Raw genomic sequence first — 21,228 nt, forward strand, 5'->3', positions numbered from 1 at the left:
TCAGGGGGAAAGGGGTGTCTGTGTGGGGAGTATGGGAAGAGACTGGACAAAAATCATACACCTATGGATAAGGACAGCGGGAGGGGAGGTAAGGGTAGAGGGGGGGTGGGAACTGGGTGGTGGGGAGATATGTGGGGAAAAAGGAGAAACAATTGTAATCTGAACAATAAAGATTCATTAAAAAATAAATTAAGAAATCAAAAACTTAAAAACACTACTTTAAGCTCCCCACATAATTTCATTTTCAATGTTGATTTCCACATCCTCCCCGCCCCCCACCCCACCCAGTCCCATGCTGCCTATAGATCATTTTATTTCAGAGGGCCTACTTCACACAAAATAAAAGAAATCAAGTCAGCTCATGATGGACGAACCAGGTACAACCAGGCACGGTCAAAGTCTAAAGCTTGAGGACGATGATGCTGTCTGGGTAGCCCAGAGGCTGGCACAGGTAGCTGAGCGGATGCGGGGATACCTGTGTGGCTCCTTATGGAGGCCAGACTGCGGTCTCCACAGAGGGCTGCTGGGTGGAAAAACCCGAATGCCAGGACATGCCTTGAGCCTGAGGAAACATGACAGGAAGGCTGACGACGAATGGGAGAGGACGGGGGAGTTTCCACTTGCAGGAACAAAAAGTTTTCTATTCAAGTTTGAAATCAAGAAGGGCAAAGATAAGGGGGAAAGGAAAAGACAAAATCAGAGTGAGAAGGATGGCAGGAGTATGGCGGGCTCCAGTGCAAGTGCAGGCAGGCGAGGCAGCTCGGGGCCTGGGCTTGCTGGGCTGGGGAGTGGATGGGGGAGTCTGGAGAGGAGCTTGCTTATCTTGGCCGGAAGCACCACGGGTGGGCAGTGGGTATGGGCTGTCCGGATGGGACCGCACCCAGCGGCACATCCGGCTGTCACTCAGCAGCTCAGGAACCACCATGCCGGGGGCAGCCACAACAAAACGGAATCTCCAGACCCTTTCTGGGCACCAAAGCCGGCACGTGGAGATTTCCACTGGGTCCCCCTCCCCTGGGGGCCACGTGCTGCCGGCAATGACTGCTCCTCCATTCAGGAAGGGTGAGGACCCCAGGAAGAGACATAAAAGCAACAAAATGAACCTTTCCAGTACTTTTGTACCATTTTAAAAAGCCCTCTGAGCAAAACCCAAAACTCAAACTGTTTTGCTCCAGTTTTTCCAGCTTTCCTTTAGACCTGGACACCTATGGCAAAGTAAGTTCCGAAAGACCTGGAGCCGAACGATGGACCTCCACTTCCCATGTAATCTTAAGAAAACCACTTCAACTCTGGTCTCCATCCATCTTGCTATGAAATCACTCATCATGCCCGCTCGCTGTTGTCACTGTAAGGTTTACAAAGTTCTATGAATTCCTAGCACATGCCCAGCTCTCAGCTGGGGCTCAGCAAAAGGTTAGTCCCTCCACTTCAGAGTGACTGCTGTAGATCGCTCTTCTTCTTTCTCTTTCTTCCTCCCTTTCTCCCTCCCTTCCTCCCTTCCTCCCTTCCTTCCTTCCTTCCTTCCTTCCTTCCTTCCTTCCTTCCTTCCTTCCTTCCTTTCCTCCCTCCCTCCCTTCTTTCCTTCCTTCCTTCCTTCCTTCCTTCCTTCCTTCCTTCCTTCCTTCCTTCCTTCCTTCCTTCCTTCCTCCTCCCTCCCTCCCTTCCTTCCCCCCTCCCTTCCTTCCTCCCTCCCCCCCTCCCTCCCTCCCTCCCTCCCTCCCTTCCCCCCCCCCTCCCCCCCTCCCTCCCTCCCTCCTTCCTTCCTTCTTTCCTTCCTTCCTTTTTGAGTTTTAATTGTGGTCAAATATATATAACATAAAATTTACTGTTTTAGCTATTTTTTAATAATTAAGTACATTCACATTATTGTGCAACCAGGTCCACCATCCCTCTCCAGAACTCTTTCGTCATCCCAAACTAAAATTCTGTTCCCATTAAATGATAACTTCCCTACCAACTTTTTATTGGCTCTTCTGAGGCCCTTTTCCAAGAAAAGTCCTTTCTAAGGAAACACGCAAGGCAGGGGTCAGGCAGGGGTCAGCGCACAGCTGCAGGCTGGATTTGCCTATGAGACCGGCCAACAGCGGCTGACCTGGCATTCCCCAGGGTGCTGAGCTGGGTGCCTGGTCTAATCTGAACAGCTTAGGTGTCACAGACCTACCTCTCCATAGGACCAGGTCAGAAAGAGCCACCAGCACCAAAGCATCTCTCAGACCCAATTCGGGGACCTCTGTCCCACCAAGCCTGAGTGGGCAGGCAGGCTGGCTGCAGCGTGGTATAAGGGAAAGATCACAGGGCCTGGGACAGGCTGCCTGGCTCCAAACCCCAGGCTCTGTGATTCTTGGAAAGTTCCTTGACCTTAGACTAAGTTTCACATTATTAAATACTAGAGGCCCAGTACATGAAATTCGTGCACGGGTAGGGTCCCTAGCGGCTGCCGGCTGCCGGCCGGGGCCTCCCTTACCCTGGCCGCCTGCCGCTACCGGTCAGGGCAGGGCAGGCTGGGAGGAGGGGCTGCGGGCGGTTGGCCGGCCAGCCCTCTCCCCTGGTCAAACTCCTGGTCGAACTCCCGGTTGAGGGGACAATTTGCATATTAGGCTTTTATTATATAGGACTAGAGGACTGGTGTATGAAATTCATGCACGGGGGGAGGGGGTCCCCTCAGTTCAGCCTGCACCCTCTCCAATCTGGGACCCCTTGGGGGATGTCCGACTGCCAATTTCAGCCCAATCCCAAGGACTGGGCCAAAACTGGCAATCGGACATCCCTCTCACAATTCAGGATCGCTGGCTCCTAACTGCTCACCCACCTGCCTGCCTGATCACCCCTTACTGCCCCCCCCCCCATCGGCCTGGTTGCCTCCAACTGCCCCCCTGTTGGCCTGGTCACCCCTCACTGCCCCCCTTGCCGGCCTGGTCGCCCCACGCAGCCTGCTGATCAGTTGTTACTGTGAGGGCGTTGTGACCAATTTGCATATTACCCTTTTATTAGTATAAATAGGTGCTATTATTCTTACTCAAAGACTTGTTATTATTAAGAAAGAAGTGTCTCCCCCATGCCAGTGCCTTTTCCCACAGCACCTAGAATCTATCCACTCGTTACACTCTTCTAACAGCCAGCACCCCGAGGGGCCCCTTTTCTGCTAAAGATGTTCTATGAAACTCCCTGCCTCCTCCTCCTCACACGTGGCAAGGCTCACCCACCCGAGGTGAAAGGCAAGAGAAAATGCTGTACATGAAAATCCAGGGCGCACTGGGCAAAGGGAGCAACAAGCCCTCACTCTCGACGCAGACGCCCAGAATGCCAGCCTCTGCCAAGGACATTTCTGAGCACCCTTTCTGCTCCCTGCACGGTAACAACCGTAACACTCAGCACCCCTATTACATTCCTTTCAGCCCAGAGCGCGGGACAGACGGTGCTGCACCCTCACAATGCCGCCAAGCCGTAAGAGAAACTACGTTTCCAAGAACTGAGGACGCCAAGAGCACTGGAGGCTTCCAAATGAATCACAGATCTCAGGGGTCAGTGCAGGCAAACAAGGGCTGAGGAATAAACACCCACCTTGCCAAATTCTCCTGGTCACTGCTGGGGAAACCAGCAGGAACACCAGAGCACAACCTGGGCCAGCCAGCAGGCGCTGCAGGGGCACTTGCTGTTGGTGGCTGCCCAGAGGGCCGTGGGAACTCAGCACCCATCTCCCGCTCCCAGACTCATCCCCCAGAGCAACCTCCAGCTTTGCACTGGCAACAACCCCCTTTTCCTTGTCCTACCAGCCGGGCCCCTTCCTGCACTGCCCTCTGCCCCCGGTGCTTGTCCGATGGGTGGGACACAGGCAGCTTGCTCAGCTCTCGGTGGGGCCAGCTGGGAGCTACAATCATGGCCAACTGTCCAGAGCATGCAAATGGAAAGCTCTGGGCGGGGAAGGGAGGTGGGGCTCCAATGGGTTTCTTTTCTCTCTCTTTTTTTTAATTTTATTTTTTTTAATAAGCAGTAAGGTGGGGTCAAAAATGTCCAGCTTTCTGAATTCTACAAGACAGTAGTGAAATGATTAAAGGCAGACCCTGAAATGGAGATTTCTGCCTTATAACCTAGTGAGGGAAGCAGAGTCAGGCCTGCTAGCACAAAGCCACCCCCCACCCCGCCCCACACACACACACACACACACACACACACTCACTCACTCACACCCACCTCCACCCAAAATAAATTAACTGGAGAACTTTTGCATTAAGACTGATTCTAACTCATTCACAATTTAAATAACTACATTTTTACAAAACTGCATGACATTCATCTCGGTGCTAAAATAAGCAGTTAAATAAGTTGTTTATTTTCATTTAAAAGAATGCAGTATGAAATACATGAATCAACTGATTTATTTTTCTTAAGGAAAAACAGTTGCATTTAGAAAAGTGGCTAGAATACCTATAGGTAAGGAATTATTAGACCTTTGTTATTGGCTACTGGTCCTTAACATTTATGCAATTAATGCTTTATGAACAAACAGATCTACATACTGATCCTAAACTCTAGTCGTAGTGCTTTTTACAAACGGCCCTGAAACACATCAGTGTGGTCAGTCAGACAACTGGTGTTGGTTTCCATTCTCGAGCATCTTAGTCCATGCTTGTACTGTCCACACATTTTTGATAGGTACTTTTATTTTTTAAAAATCTTTTTATTGATTTTAGAGAGGAAGGGTGAGGGAGAGATAGAAACATCAATGATGAAAGAGAATCATTGATCGGCTGCCTCCTGCACAGCCCCCACTGGGGATCGAGCCCGCAACCCGGGAATGTGCCCTTGACCGGAATCAAACTCAGGACCCTTCAGTCCGCAGGCCAATGCTCTACCCACTGAGCCATTCCAGCCAGGGCAGTACTTTTTAAATAACACTGTATTTGGCATTGCTGACAGAAGTGACTATTTTGCATTAGCAAATGTATTGACTGTCCTAAAAGTGCAGACATTGAATTGTAGATCATTGCTATGAGAAGTAACATGCACAGATATGTACATTCAAGGAATTTTCTGGTAATGAATTTGTACTCTCTGTAGGACATCAGCTGGGCTCTCTAAGTACACCAATTGTTATTTTTTATCTACATGTACTGATAGCCATATTCCCTTTCTTTCATACCTCATTACTTTTTAAATTATAAAGTTTACAAAAGGGAAAGGAAGAAAAAAGGTGATTTTTCTTTCAATGCTATTGACCTTTTGCACTTGAAGTATATTTTTTCCCTCTTGGATTGTTGGGGTGGCTATTTATAACATTGAATAAACAAACACCATATAATGAATTTTAATTATACATTTTAATTCTACAACTACCACCTCACCTGCCAGTTTGCAGATAGCTGCTACTGAACATTAGCCTGCTTGATTCATATTAAAATGGTGTACTTAGTTTTCTGAAGCCCAGAGACCTGGAGAGCATGACGCCTCCACTTTGGTTCTTCTGTCTCAAGGTCTGACTACCTGTGGTCTTTTGTAGGTCCACATGAATTTTAGGGTTATGGATGAACCTAGAGGGTATTATGCTAAGGGAAACAAAAGGACTGCTACTTTATAACTATGAAACCTCCATGTGTTATGCACTTTTCCGTATGTAGGTCATAGCTCACTATTTAATACAAGAATCCTATATAATAAAACGCTAGTATTAATATGCAAATCAACCGAAGGGCGGAACGACCGGTCGCTATGACATACACTGACCACCAGGGGGCAGATGCTCAATGCAGGAGCTGCCCCCTGGTAGTCAGTATGCTCCCACAGGGGGAGCACCGCTCAGCCAGAAGCTGGGCTCACGGCTGGCCTCTCTCGCCTTTGCAGCAGGTGGACATCCCCTGAGGGATCCCGGACTGCAAGAGAGTGCAGGCCGGGCTGAGCCCCCCGCCCCCTGCCATCCCCAGTGCATGAATGTCGTGCACTGGGTCTCTAGTTACTAAATAAAAATAACTGGAGCCACTAGGTTGACTCATTAAATCCATGAAATTTCTGATTCCTAAACATTCGTAGCTAACACTTATACCCAAACCCAGTAGATATAAAGCACAACTTCCCAAGTTTCTTAGTCCCTTGTATCTGCAGGGCCATTAAAACCCTACAGGAGCCCTGGCCTGGTTGACCCATACACCCAAAAGTTGTGGGTTCGATTTCTGGTCAGGGCACATACCTAGGTTATAGGTTTGATCCCTAGTTGGGGCAATTCAGGAGGCAACCAATTGATGTTTCTCTCTTACATCAGTGTTTCTCTCTCTCTCTCCCTTCCTCTCTTTAAATAAATAAATATATATACACACACACACACACACACACACACACACACACACCTCCTCAGGTGAGGATGAAAAAGCAACAAAACACTAGAGGTAAAATGGAAATCTCTGGAAAGATCAGATCCACCACCTCAGATAAGAATGTCAGCAGCCACCTGGGCCTGCCTTATTTGTCATTCTCCAGAAGGAAAAACAAAAGACTCCTCTTCTAGTCAACAGATATGTGCCATGCTCTTTCTACCATCCAGCTGTTATTTCACAGAATTTTTGTTTAATACCAAATGCTGATGAGGGCTCCCCAGTCCTAGCTGGGGGCAGGGTGTCTGCCCTCCCTGGAGTCCAGCTTTCCATTCCCTCTTCCTAAGAAACAGTTACCCCAGATGGTTGGGGGTACAAGAGCCAGTTGAGGCCCCATGACCTCCTATCCTTGGGTCATGATAGAGGGTCACCCTCCAGTGCAAACATATACAAGGTCAACCTCCTCAGAACAGGGAGCAGAAAATTGGTCCCATGCACATGGCCTAGTGGAAGAAAGGAACCTCATCACTAAAGTTAACAAGGATGGGCACATTAACAAGCCTCCAGGGTAGACCATGGGTGTTGCATTCAGAAAAACCTGGCTTCAAATCCCAGCTTTGGTGCTTAATGTTGCTGTGACCTTGAGAAAACCCCAAAGTATAAGAATGAAATAAGCCCCAGCTGGTTTGGCTCAGTGGATAGAGCGCCAGCCTTCGGACTGAAGGGTCCCAGGTTCAATTCCAGTTAAGGGCACATGCTTGGGTTGTGGGCTTGATCCCCAGTAGTGGGGCATGCAGGAGGCAGCCAGTCAATGATTCTCTCTCATCATTGAAGTTTCTCTCTCTCTCTCTCTCTCTCTCTCTCTCTCTCTCTCCTTCTTTCTTCCTCTCTGAAATCAATAAAAAATATATATTTTTAAAAAAGAATGAAATAAGAGCTTACGATTCCTCATCTGGCCCTGGCCAGGTGGCTCAGTTGGTTGGAGCATCATCTCCTACATCAAAAGGCTGTGGGTTCGATTCCTGGTCAGGGTACATACCTAGGTTTTGGGTTCAATCCCTAGGAAGGTCATGTGGGGGAGGCAACCAACTGATGTTTCTCTCTCACACTGATATTTCTCTCTCTCTTTTTCTCTCTCTCTTCCCCCTTCCTCTCTCTAAAATTCAATAAACATATCCTTGGGTGAGAATTCCTCATCTGTGGTAAGTTTGGGACAACAGTTTTTACTCTTTACAAAAATATGAAGGGGCGGGGGGGCGGGGGGGAGATGTACTTCTGGAACACAGTAGGCACTCAATAAATGCTATTACTCTTATCAAAAAAAAGCAACGACATTGTTAGCACTTTTATGGAAGGTACAATGAGTCTTGTTGTTTCCCACGCAGCTTGTGACTCCATACAGCTGGTTGACCTTGGGACAATTCTTGATCCTTTCTTCTCATGTGATTGGAAAACATAAAAATGCTTATCTTAAAAATCCTTGGAAATTCTTAACAGAAGAGTTAACTCCACCAATAGAAATAACTCCTGTCTCCCAACTTCAATACAATGATCAAATGTGAGGAACACAGAATTTAAAAAGGAGATTCAGGTAGCTTATCTAGTGGCCAAGCTATAATTGCCATGTTAATTAAGACCAGTAAAGACACACATAACTACAATATAGATTTCCCAAAAGCCCAAACTCAACTTTAGAGTTTCTAGTTCCTTTTCCTGAAAATCCACACTTCCCAGCAATAACAAATACATATTCTAAGTAGTGAAGGTACTGATGGTTAGGAAAATACAAAAAAAAAAAAAAAGCAGGAAAGTTCAAGAATAAAGATCCTAGCCCCAGCCGGTTTGGATCACTGGATAGAGTGTCGGCCTGCGGACTGAAAGGTCCCAGGTTCGATTCCGGTCAAGGGCATGTACCTTTGGTTGTGGGCACATCCCCAGTAGGGGGTGTGCAGGAGGCAGCTGATCGATGCTTCTCTCTCATCAATGTTTCTATCTCTCTATCCCTCTCCCTTCCTCTCTGTAAAAAAATCAATAAAATAATTTTAAAAAAAAGAATAAAGATCCTAGATAAAACAACACACCAAATGATTTACAAGTAACAGATGACAACTGTGAAATGTTCCTACTGTGAACTCAACTCTTACCGGAGAGCCTGCTGCTGTAAGGAGGGGTGGGCACAGCTGGCAGAAGCAGGTTATCCTGAAGCCCAGAGACAGTGGGTTTTTCATTTTTAAGAATGTGCTCTTTGGCTCTCCCTCTCTGGAACACCTTCGTACCTTTCCCTTCCCTTCCACCTTTCCCCCAGGCACGTGACCTCTGCCTTTCTCTCTCTCAGCTCTTGGCGCCCTTCTTCTGCCTCTGTAACTTGTTTCCTGAGCCTACACAGCCCAGCTGGCTCACTTCTACCACCTCTGTAACTTTCTACATAAACTTTCCCTTATAATTTGAAAAAATAAATTGTTCTTTGTTAAGGTGACACAGACCTTTGTTTAAAGGTGTCATAGGGTAAGAAACATGTGAGGATATTAAGCAGAGCTAAGGAGCCACACCCTACGCTGCCGATCTGGACTGCACTTTTCACAGAGGACAGCCAGGTTTCAGATCTTCCACAGCTGCCACTGTGTCCGGGGATTTCCACTAGTCTCCCAATGAGGAGGCACCCAAAACTCTGCAGAGCGCCTAGCTCCCCTGCCACACCGGGCACCCTCCTGCTTCCCCAGCTACAGAAGGTTCCACCGTACCTACCATAATGGTGTGCTCTGGAAATCTGGCGCGGACCAGTTTCACGAATTCCACAAAGTGCTCCGAATAGCCATTGGCCACATCCAGGCAAATAAACTTCACCTGTGGCACCGCTTCCAGGATGCTGCTCATCTTCTCCAGATCATTCTTCCCACTGCCGGAGCTCACGGCTACGTGCTGTACCCAACAGAAACCAAGAGGGGCGAGACATGGACAGTGAGAAGTCTTCAGAAGCCAGACCCTGCCTCCATCCACTCGCCTGTTCTGGGGACAGTACAGTGACCCTCGGAGGCCAGTTACCCTGCACAGAGCGGCCCTGCTGGAGAACCAGGCGGCAGCAGAGGGGAAGGAAGTCCTTCGTTACGTCATCCAAACTCTGCCCCTGCTCTTTCCCACCATTAAACTGCAGGTATCCTTGACCCTGGCCCTCAGCCACGAATGGTTCTAGCAAACAGTTTGTTAAGTAGCCGGGAAACCTTGTCCGTGGCGTTCGTTCACGTGTCCTTGGCTCTCTATGTGGGACTCGGAATCATGGAACCATGGGTGAGAAATCTCCTCCTCCTGGAGGAGAGGAGGCAGGAAGAATGATGGGGAGGCCAGTGAACTCGGGCCTCCTGACGCCCACGCTGTGGCCATCACCCCCAGCATCTCGCTTTGGGGCTCAGGAGGAGGGAGGGAAAGGTGTCTAAAACTCCCCTGATAAAACCCTTTTCTATTTTCACTTTTACTCCCAATACTAATACTAATACCAATACAACATGCAAATCGTAACCCAAAGAGCTGCAAATCTCAGTGTTCCTATTAAAAGGGCCAAGAACAAAGGAGCCTGAACGCATCATTCCCCAGCTGCCCTTGGGGGTGTTTACATCTGAAGCCACCGCACCCCCTCCGTGACCCCCGCCCCAACCTCCACAGCACCAGCACCCTCCAACCCACCCATCGGCTCCTCGGAAAGACGCTCTTTGGGAAAAGACCTGTGTTGAGTAACTTAGGCCTCAGTGAAACTAAGCCATGGGACTGTGCCCAGAGTCGGCATCTCACCTTTATAAGATTATAAGAATATTTTAACTTGTTTTCTCTCATCCATAAACCACAGAGGAGGGACATATATTAATATATTAATATCCTTGCTATTCTCCCCCAAAAAATCACAACCATGTAGCTGCAGCCCAGTGATTGTAAGAGAACTGTAACAGGATGCATGCTGACTCATTTCCTGGGTTTACTCCTCTTTCACTCATGTTGGCAGTGTGACCAAGTGGGGCCCTACCCACACATCTTTGCCCTCCCACGAGAGCTTTGCTCTTTTTTATTTCCCCCTCCATTTCTGTTTCTCTCAGTGCTGCTGTTTTTAACATTTTCCCTTTTCCGAAAAATCAGCCTTTAGCTTGGTGGGGGCTGGTTAACAAGTAAAATCACCTCTCGTTCATGAAAGCCAATTAGCCACACGTGGCCCCAAACTCATTGCCTTCCCGACTTCTACCAGAGAAGAGGGAGAGAGAAGGTGAAACAAGTACAGTTCGTGTGAACACAACATGTCAAAAAGGAAGGATTTGCTATGGAGCCAGAATTATTTTATCTCCAAAACCACCTTCTCACTAATCAAAATCCACACATAATTAAAACATAGCCAAAAAAAAAAAAAAAAAAAAAAAGCCAGCGCAACCTCAAACGCCGCCCACTGTGAAGACATTTTGCAATCACGGGTAATCTGATCGGAGGAGAGGGTCTCCAAGGCGGACGCTCTGCTGGCCCTGGCTCCGAACCAACCGTGTGCCAGGAGGGAACCTGGGCACATCAGAGTGGGGCTTTTCAAATTGCCCTTAAAAAAATAGTAACAGCTTTATTGAGATAAAATCACATACCATCCAATTCACCCATTTAAGTACACAGTCCAATGATTTTTAGTGCATTCAGAGTGGAGCAAACACCATCATAATCAATGGTAGAACATCTTCGCCACCCCAAAAGGAAACTCTCACACCTTTTAGGCCTCGCCCTCCAACCCTCCCATCCCTCAAGCAGCCACTAATGTACTTTCTGTCTCTAGAGGTTTGCCTATTCTTGATGGTTCATGTAAACAATCACATATGTGGCCTTTTGTATCTGGCTTTTTCACTTAGCCAGGTGTTTTCAACGCTCATCCAGCTGTAGATGTGTCGGTACTTTTTATAGTTGAATAACATTCCATTGTGTGGCTATACCAGTTTTCATTCATCCATTAGTTGATGGATACCTGGCTTGCTTCTACCTTTTGGCTATTATGAACAATGCTGCTATGAACGCCTCTGTATACATTTTAGTGTGGATATATATATTTTTTTATTTCTCTCAGGCCTATAACTAAGACTGGAATTGCTGAGTCATATGATAACTCTTATAATTTAACCTTTTTGAGGAACTGCCCAACTTTTTTCCAAAGCAGCTGCACCATTTCACATTCCCACCAGCAATACAGGAGGGTTCCAATCTCTCCACATCCATGCCAACACTAGTTACTCTCTGTCTTTCAATTATAGCCCTCCTAGCGGGCATACTGTTTATTCAACTCCAAAACAACTTGCGACAATTAGATGTTTTTCCTACATCCAGAAGGAATGTTTGCATTGGATGTACCCCTGGCAGGAAACAGAGGTCTTCCCCAAGCTCTCATAACATAACACTTCACCTTTCAAGGGAAAAACACAGAGACTCCTTGCAAGTAAATCCCAATATTTTCAAAACAGGATACGGAACAGATTTCCTCAGCAAATCCCTGGCAACGACGAAGGGCTGGGGGACCACTACTGCGGTTACCAGGTCTCTCTCAGGTGTGTGTGTGTGTGTGTGTGTGTGTGTGTGTGTGTGTCTGCTGCTGATTCAGATCCTTTGGACAACCCCAAAGATCTTCAACCCTTTGCAACCAATACCTGCAGGCATTCTGGGTGATCAGTGGCGAAGAGCTTCCAGTCGTCCAGGGTGTAATGCTTGTGGACTGCTGTAAACATGGAGTGCTAGAAAACGAAACGGCACCGTTAGGATGAGACGTCCGGTGAGCCTCCTTCCTCCGTAAGGCGGGGTGAGCCAACAAGACAAAAGCATCGGAGGTCTCTGCCAGTCACGCTTAATTAGCTCTCAATATGCTCCTAGGAGCCAAAACCAGACAAAGGTGAAACCAGTGAAATCACAAAGGGGTTTTCCATTCTAATCTGATGAGAAAACACCACAGTCAGTATTTAGGAGGCTCTGCCAGGAGGCAGGGGAGGGAAGGGGGAGAGTTCTGAGCCGTGTCCCGCTGACCACCTGCATTAGGCCAAGAGCAGGTCCCCTGCCCATACGAAGGGCCTCCTGAAGGCCAATTCTGCTTAGCCAACCCGAGAGAACCTCAACTTATACCTGAAAGCTTTTCCTTGTGGTCACAACCCAAGTATTTCTTGCTAAAAGCTAAGCCCATCAGGCAGTGGGTATCCCTAAGGAAGGAAATCATATAAATTATAATAGGAAGTCTATGACTATCAGCCTGGCATTTATTGAGTACCTACCTTGTGCAAGCAGTTTGCATACATTATTTCATTTACTTCTCAGAACAACTTTGTACACTAATATTAGCTTTGTGGGCAGAAGAGAGCTTAAGAAGTTTAAGTGTAAGAAATTTCACAATTGCTTGACCAGCAAGGGGCAAAGGCAGAATCAAACTCAAATCTGACTGCAGAGCTCAGGCTCCTTCCCCTACACCAGGGCCTCTCTCATCACTTCTCTGGTCCTTTTCTCCATCCGCCGTTTCCCATTCTAAAATTCCATGACTTCATTCACTTGCACTAACTCAATGGATCCCAGAAATAGAAACTGCACAGTACCCACGCATGGGGAGCTATTTCAGTGTATTCTGCCTCGTTAAGGGGGAGTCTTTCCCGTGAAAATGGGAAGAGCATAACAAGGTGTATGCTTTTCATGGACTAATAATCTGATATGTGAATTAATCAGGGCTATTTATTGCTCCCTGATTCCACCCACTTTTACACCAATACATAATTCATTAGTAGCGATGGCTGATCACAGAGCAGAGCAAGGAACAGATGGGGAGGAAAAAAAATACAAATTCCTTCAGCAATTAATTTATTAGCCTCTGGCCCAAAGCTCAGTGGGGACTGAGGGCTGACAGATAATACAACTGACAGATCGTGGAGTGAGACAGACCACCTCCTACGCCATGTTCTGAGCTCATAATTTGTTTGAAGATCTTCCTGCTAATCACTGGCTAATAATGACTCCCAGCCCCTCCTGAGGTTAGACTTGCTGCCCACAGCCAGAAGCTCTTTCAACTAATTGGATTTATTTTTTTTTTTTTCACTTGGCAGGATTATCAGGGGAAATAGATGCGCACACCCTGGGCACATTACGAGTGGATGTCTGCATCTCGGATGAATAGAGTGCCTGGCACCTGGGACACAGCTGCGTGAGACACAGGTCCTGCCCACAGAAAGCTTCTCCTTTCCTTTCCCCAAGGCCGGGATCCTAGCCACTCCATTGACAGGAAATTAGACTGGCAGTTGGTGAAGGGGGACCTTGCGCTTGCACTGTGACCTGTCAGTGTAAATTGAGAGGCAAATCCCTTATTCTGGAGTCAGTTTGGGTTTGAATCTTGAATTTGTCTCTACTTGGCTGAACGCCCTGGGCCAAGTTATCTTTCCTCTCCCTCTCTGCCTCAGTTTCCTCATCTGTAAAAGGAACCTACCTGGTGAGGCTGCAACAACATTACATCATCACATCCAGTGTTTGGCATGTAAAGTGCTCAGTGAGTGTTTTCTACATGATGTAACAATGCCATAGCACAGACTGCACACGAAGCAGTTGTGTCTTCATTTAAAGGCACTCTCCCTCTTCTATAGTATGGCACTCAACTAACTTTACAATATGACACAATGTCCACCTTCTTTCTGTAGCTCTAAGTTCCAAACTATCACGGGCATCTTCAAGGAAGCAATGCATGTGGCTCTAGGCCAGTGGTCGGCAAACTGAGGCTCGCGAGCCACATGCGGCTCGTGAGCCGGGGTTTGCCGCTCTGTTGACTAATGAGTTTGCCGACCACTGGGACAGGGGCTTAATCACAAGGAACAACAACAGCCTGTAATTATTGGAATTGAGAGGCTAGGTCAGTGGTCGGCAAACTCATTAGTCAAACAGAGCGGCAAACCTCGGCTCTCGAGCCACAGTTTGCCGACCACGGCTCTAGGCCATCTCACAGACTGCAAAGTCCGGACTCCACCCATTTTTTCTAATTGAAAAGCAGGGAAGAAAAGAAGTGCCTCCCACAACAATCAGACTTGGAACTAAATAGTTCAGTCCCAGCCAAGGATCCAAGTGTCTCCCTTTTCTTCTCTTCCCTGTGTCTGCACAAGAACAGGGTGGGCTCCTGACAAGCGTCCCGTGTGAGCAGCGGAGGGAGAAAGCCCGCCGCCCTACCTGTGACATCACTGCTGCCATCTCAAACGTCCCCACGGTGTCCATGTTGGCCACAATGATGGGAATCCCTGAGTAGGTCTGCTTGGAGTTTCGAAATGTGAAGGTCCGCTCCAGATCCACCTATTGGCAAAAGGGAAAAAGAACTGCGTTGCTCTTTGCATGATTTGCGGGATTTTTCCAGAATCGGAAGCAAGTGGAAAGAACACAAAGGAAGTGTATGTCCCTTAGTCCCTGGATTCGCTTAGTGCTGGGCCAGATGTCCCAGAGACTGGAGAGTCCCTGAGGAGACCGAGCAGTGGCTATTACCCAGGTGCAAAAGCTGAACCCGGCTCCTCGGCGTCCTCGAGTGCCAGCACAGGCACTGCATCTCCTGCCATCCAGCCAGCCTCCGGATCCGAAGTTCTCTCCTTCAGGAGCCTCTCCCATAGCACTCCCTCCTCTGTCCCCAGCCTGGTTCATCCGAGCCCCACACCCCACATACACGTTCTCTCTCCCCACGTCCCAACACTGGAGAACCAGTCCCCCCTCAGAGAAAATCCATTCCACTCTGCCCTGCCAAGCATGGCCCTCCCTGTCCTTCTCCCCTTCCCCTCCAAATTCACCCTGCAGCGAGCTGCAAACCATTAATCCCTTCACCTCCCAGCCTTCTCGGCTGCTCTGTAATTAGGAGCATCTTTCAAAGAGCTGGGGAGAGTGCCCTGCAACCACCTGTGCACATAAACACTTGTTCCTCTGACTTGCAAACAGCTGGAGGGAGGGCCCTCCAACTCCAATGCAACTCCAGCGTCAGGGCATTGAGGACCAAGTCCACTATCAGGAGAGCTGGGCCAGGACGGCAGGTTCAGCAAAAGCAGCGTGCTAGGAGCTCATCCAGAGCTAGCCGAGTAAAATTACTTCTGGGCAGACTGCAGGCCTGTGCGCTCACAGCTCCATTCCTCACCCTTCTCCTGCCATGGACCATCACAGGGAGGCCCCCTGCAGGCTCCATTCCCCAGGCTGGTTTCCGGCTGGGTTCAGCCAATGGGGGTCCCTGGGGAGGACACTGGGGGAGAGTGAGCCTGGGTGTAGTCAGGGTCGCTCTCTCAGGACCCCTCTGCCCAGGCCTGCAGGATCCTGGTTCCAGCTTTCAGAGCCATCTCAGTCCCGGGGCCTAGTGAGATCACCTTCCCCGCTTTGGAAGTGGTTTCTCTCTGCTGCCAATGTCTGGGGTGCCTCGATATCGCATTCAGCATCTCAGCAATGTCAGGCAGTCTTGCATTAAATTCCCTGCTTTAAATATGAAGCAGTTTGTTTCCTTGGCTGGATCTGATGGATACAGAACCTACTGGAAGGAGGCACTTCCCCGAGGAGAACCAGCCAGAGAAACACAGGGGTGTATCTTAAGCTTCTGAAATAAGCGGGACCTGCCTCCCTGAATCCTGGCCTTCGTGAGTACACCCGCAACAACCATTTCTGCCAGCGTTTATCTAGTTCCTTCTTTCATTCTTTTCAGTTGAGACAAGTTTCACTTTGCTATCAAAATGTAAAAAACACACACAACAACAACAACAACAAAACACCATGGGACATCTCAGGCCGCCTTGCTTTTTCATGTCTCTTGCTTCTCCACACACGACTCCCGGCCCACCCGGCTTCCTGGGTGAACCATGCCATAAGTAAGTCCACACGGACCTTAAACAGCAACAATGAGATGCTGTCACTGCCTGGGCATAGGGGGCAGGTCATCCCTTCTCCAGTTCTTCATTATGATTCTTGGTTCTACTTCAGTGAAGCAAGCCACAGTTAGGTTCTGAAAGATAACTGAAGAGGTCGTATTTGTTGCCACCTTCTGTGTTGGTTAATGGCCCTCGCATTTCGACCTCCATGGCTTAAAAAAATCGGAATTCCTGGGTGTCAAATTACTCTTACACTCTTCCCAAGATGCATGGGGAGAGATGCTATCCTGCACCCAGCTGAGCGCACAATGGGTTTTGGGGGCACTCCAAAACCGATGGGCGGTACACAAAAACACAGCTCTTCATGGGAAAGGTCAGTCTTGGCAACGAACTCTCCGCCCCTGCCCCCTCCCTTTCTAGTCTTCTCCATACAGTAGGTTCTATGCAATCCTTAATTCTAAAAGTAATAAATGAGAAGATCTCCCCATCCTTATCAACACACACACACACACACACACACACACAACAGACCAGTTGTTCACTGAGAGAGATATCTAATTCCAGTCTCCCAGGAACAAAACTTGGAATTTAATCTGCCACGGCTGGTCAATGCACCAAATATAGCACCTTCAAACTGTCACTCTGCTAAACTGATTTGAAAGGGAACATAAAGTAATAAACCGCCCCTCCCCCACCTGCAGCCCTTTAAACATACCTTTATTCAAGTCAGCCTGCATGAGAGGGCCCGAAAGTACAAACTGTGGCCCTCCTACAACAGTTCTAAACACCTCACTGCAAGTCAAACTAGCAAGCTGTTTCATGAATCTTGCTCTATCCTTCCACCTTCACAAACACAGTTTCGTTTCTGACCAGGAAAGCACCAGGACCTGATATCATGGGCAGCCAGCTGGGCCTGCAAGCCACATCCCCTTGCCTTCCTCCCAAATCCTGCGTGCATACACATGGATACCCCAGTCCACACATTACGTTCCACGCACACACACCTCCATTCCCACAAACACCTGCCACTTGACCACTCTCTGAGGTTAGAGGCAAGCATACCAGCAGCACGGATGGCCCTTGAGAAAACACGCTTGGCGAAGAGACCCTTGCAGGCCTTGGGATCAGCTCCAAGTCACGGGGGCAGGGAAACCCATGATCCTCAGTATCGGGAGAGGGCCCAGAAGGAACAGCACGGCCCACAGGCCCTGTCCAGTGAGGAGGGGTCAGGAGACCCTTCTGCCTAGACCTGTGGATGGTACTAATTAAAGCAATTCTCTTATTAACTGCCGTGTTCATTATCTGTCTCACATGCAGATCACAAGTCTAAGCACAGGGACAAAGCCTTTCACCTCTGAAGTCCTACTGGCTCAAGTGAAATAAATTAGCCCTGGCCCGGGGGCTCAGTTGGTTGAGCATTGTCCCTGCACCAAAAGTTTGTGGGGTCAATTCCCAATCAGGGCACATACCCAGGTTTCAGGTTTGATCCCCACTCAGGGCATGTGGGGGAGGCAACCAATTGATGTTTCTCTCTCACATCGGTGTTTCTCTCTTTCTCTCTCTCTCTCTCTCTCTCTCTCTCTCTCTCTCTCTCTCTCTCAACCCCTTCCTCTAAAATCAGTAAAAACATATCCTTGAGTGAGGATTAAAAACAGGGTGGTGGTTCGGGAGGAGGGGAGCAGAATAAATTAACATCTGGGCAAGGGGCAAGAATAACATCATTTTGGCCCCCAGCCATTTTCAAGTAATGCTTGGTGGGCCCCAGGCCAGCCCTCCGAATGGGCTCTGATCCCTGGAAGTGTCACCATCCATTCTCAGGAGAAGCACACGCAGCTGCACATTACCAGACAGCCACAGCTCCACTAATGGAATGGGTTCCCGTGGCCAGTCCAGAGCATCCACGCACACATGAGAGTCATCTTAGGACAATGTCCAAAATACACATGCTTGGGCTGCCTCAAACTTAATAAATCAGAACCTTTGTTTTGGGGGACAAGGTATGTATTTTCAGAGTGTCTCCCTACCTAGATGATTCTGAGGCATCTGTGAATAACAAGTCTAGTCAAACCCTCTAATTTTACAGAGAAAACCTGTTATGGTTTGTGTCTCCCCCGAAACATGTTGAAGTCTTATGCACTGACCTTATTTGGAAATAGGGTCTCTGCGGATGATCAAGGTAAAATGAGCCCATTAGGAAGGCCCATGCCAATATGACTGGTGTTCTTTTAAAAGGGGGAAATCTGGACACAGACACACAGAAAGGGAGAATGTTATGTGAAGATGAAGGCAGAGATCAAGGTGAGGCGTCTACAAGCCAAGGAACACGTGAGATTGCCTATAAACCACCAGAGAGAGGGAACAGGAACAGATTCTCCCTCACAGCCTCAGAAGAAACCAACCCTGCCAACACCTTGACCTGGGACTTCCAGCCTCCAGAACTGTCAGACAATAAACATCTACTGCATAAACCACCCAGCCTGGTGCTTTGTCACTGCAGCCCCTGGGGAACTGACCCAAAGGCAAAGGCAATAAAATAATTTGTGACAGAGCTTGGACTGCAACCCAGACTTCCTTTTTCCCAGCCCGGTAGTCTCTCCACCTGCCCTGCTCTCACCTCCTGGCTGAGGATCGCTCAGGCTGGACCAGCACTCTGCTCACTGGACCCCTGTAGAAACAACACTAGAGACTGAACACTCATTGTTTTCCCTGTCCTAGGACAAGTGGACAATTTTCTGATGCAAATTCTCTTCAATACCTGACTTCCAAAGTTCGAGCTGCATTAATAAGTTTTTGTTTTGTTTTTTTTTTAAATATCTTACTAGCGTAAGGAATAAGTTGGGACATCTGAGCCAGGAATGATCCTGAGGAAGAATGTGCTCAGGGAATCAAGGGCATTGGAGTTTCCTAATCCTAATATATAAAAAGCCAGGGGCTGTCACGACCTAAACGACCAGATGGATGACTGAACAGCAGGCTGCCAGTGGTGGGACCTCCCTCCCTGCCCCGGCCTGGGCACGGTGGCGGTGAGAGGGAGCTCTGGACCCCGGCCAGGGCGTGGTGGAACTCTGGGTCTCACGCGATCAGGGGCGTGGCCAGCCTTCAAACCAGACCCTGACACGTGGGAGGAGGGAGCCCCATTCCTCACAGTAAAAACATAATCAGCCATTGAACAGCTTGCTATCAGTGGCCTGCCAGCCAGGAATCCCATTCACCTGCACCCAGGACCCTGAAAGGAGGAGGAGGGAGCCCCATTCCTTGCAGAAGGAGAGGTTGTTCTGATTCCAAGAATTGATTTGTCCCCGTCTGACACTGGCCTCCCAATTAAATTAATTTGAAGGTAGTTTCCCATGATGCCAGCATTTGCGAAGACTATTAATAAATCACAAGGACAAACTCTGCACAGAGTAGGAATATTCCTACCTGAACCTATTTTTGTACATGGTCAGTTGTATGTTGCTTTCTCTCGAGTTTGAAGAGCGTGTGATGTTAAAGTTAAAGTTGTAAATACTTCATCACAAGGGAAATTAGTCAAGCACTCTGAAAGTGTTTTCACTCTTAATGTGTTATACAGGGAGATATTAGAATAAGTTAAATCAATTTATCAGTCATTGTATCAGTGTTGTTTTTATAAGATGTTTTTGTTGTTTTTATATCATGTCTTTGTTGATGTTATATCATGTTGTGATTGTTTATTTATTAATAAGTTTATATATTATTTTCAAATACATTTTACTAATTTTCTTTCATCTCTGACACTTCTATTATAGAGAAAAGGCAAATAGCAATATTAAAGTATTTCCTCTAATTAATTCCCCTTCAATGTGCATGAATTTCATGCACCGGGCCACTAGTCTATCAATAATGACAAAGTCTTGCCCTGGCCAGTGTGACTCAGTAATTAGAGCATCAGCCCTGCATACCTAAGGGTTGTTGGTTTCATTCCCTGTCAAGGGCACATACCTGGGTTGCAAGTTCCATCCCTGCCTGGGCCACAGTCGGGGTGCATGCAGGAGGCAACCAATGGATGTGTCTCTCGCACATCAGTGTTCCTCTCCCCCCACCTCTCTCTCTCTCCTTCTAAAAAATAATAAATAAATCAATGGAAAAAATATCCTTTGGTGAGGATTAACAACAACAACAACAACAACAAAAAGACAAGGACTTGCCTCAGTCAACAAACATGTCAATTCCTCTGGAAAGATGACTCAAATGCCCCCACACAGACCTGTGGCACTTTATTCTTGTGTGCCAGGGGCTTGATTGAAACTATGGATGTCCCAGCCCACAATGTCTTGTGGGTAAAGGCAATGAATGGATGACCAGTTGAGAGATGACTGCCCAGCTGGTGCAACCACTGAGAGGCCTCCTGGGTCATCCCCACCTGTACCCTTTGCCTCTGGAAAGTGACTTCAAATTCATTTTATATGACACTTTTGGAAATGCTCCATCATGAGTGCTCAAACTCCCGGGCTGGGAGAGCACTCTGTCCTTCTCTCCACTTCCTGCTCACAATGATCAGCACCAGGCCTGGCTCTTAGCAACACTGTTGCAGGGACCAATCTTGTCAACCGTCAAAACTCTCCCTTCTGGGCAAGACTGCTCTCAGGGGTATGTTTTCTGGCTCCACTCAAATCTGCTTTCTGATTCAGCTCAAAGTCCTGTCATTCACCAGTCATTTACCTTCAAATTTGCATTCCGGTATGACTCCTGCCAGGGAGCAGACATTTGGCTTCTATCTGATTGTGCAATGAAAATATTTTAATCTGCCTCTAAAACATTTCAGGCATCCACAAGCAAACTGAGAAAACACTCAGAGGGGATGAGAAGCCTAGCTTGACCTAGGCCTAACTACATCCCTCAACACCACTGAAGCAGGCAGTCTGATTATGAGGGGTAGCCAGCCAGGCAGCTGCCTCGGGCAACAGGGAGCTAAACTATTACAGGAACCAATTGGAAAGGCAATGCCAGTTAACTCAGGTTTCCTGGCACAGAGCTGGCCAACTCCCACAAAACTGGAAATATGAAAACCTTTCCCTAGGACACAGAGTTCTCATTGCAATGCTTACATGTAGCTTGTAGGGTGCCAT

The 21,228-nt window shown here is 48.0% G+C and overlaps 1 protein-coding gene across 1 annotated transcript in view; it reads right to left on the minus strand.

The window, feature by feature from the left end:
• Positions 1-21,228, minus strand: part of GMPR (guanosine monophosphate reductase) — a 47,238-nt gene that overhangs the window by 24,220 nt on the left and 1,790 nt on the right. The window contains exons 2-4 of the mRNA XM_054721447.1: positions 14,487-14,606; positions 11,954-12,037; positions 9,048-9,221 (exon numbers count right to left, since the gene is read on the minus strand). Coding sequence (XP_054577422.1) covers positions 9,048-9,221; positions 11,954-12,037; positions 14,487-14,606 — 378 coding nt within the window. The remainder of the gene's footprint in view (positions 1-9,047; positions 9,222-11,953; positions 12,038-14,486; positions 14,607-21,228) is intronic.

The sequence above is a fragment of the Eptesicus fuscus genome, chromosome 9 (genome assembly GCF_027574615.1).
Source record: "Eptesicus fuscus isolate TK198812 chromosome 9, DD_ASM_mEF_20220401, whole genome shotgun sequence".
Lineage (NCBI taxonomy): Eukaryota > Metazoa > Chordata > Mammalia > Chiroptera > Vespertilionidae > Eptesicus > Eptesicus fuscus.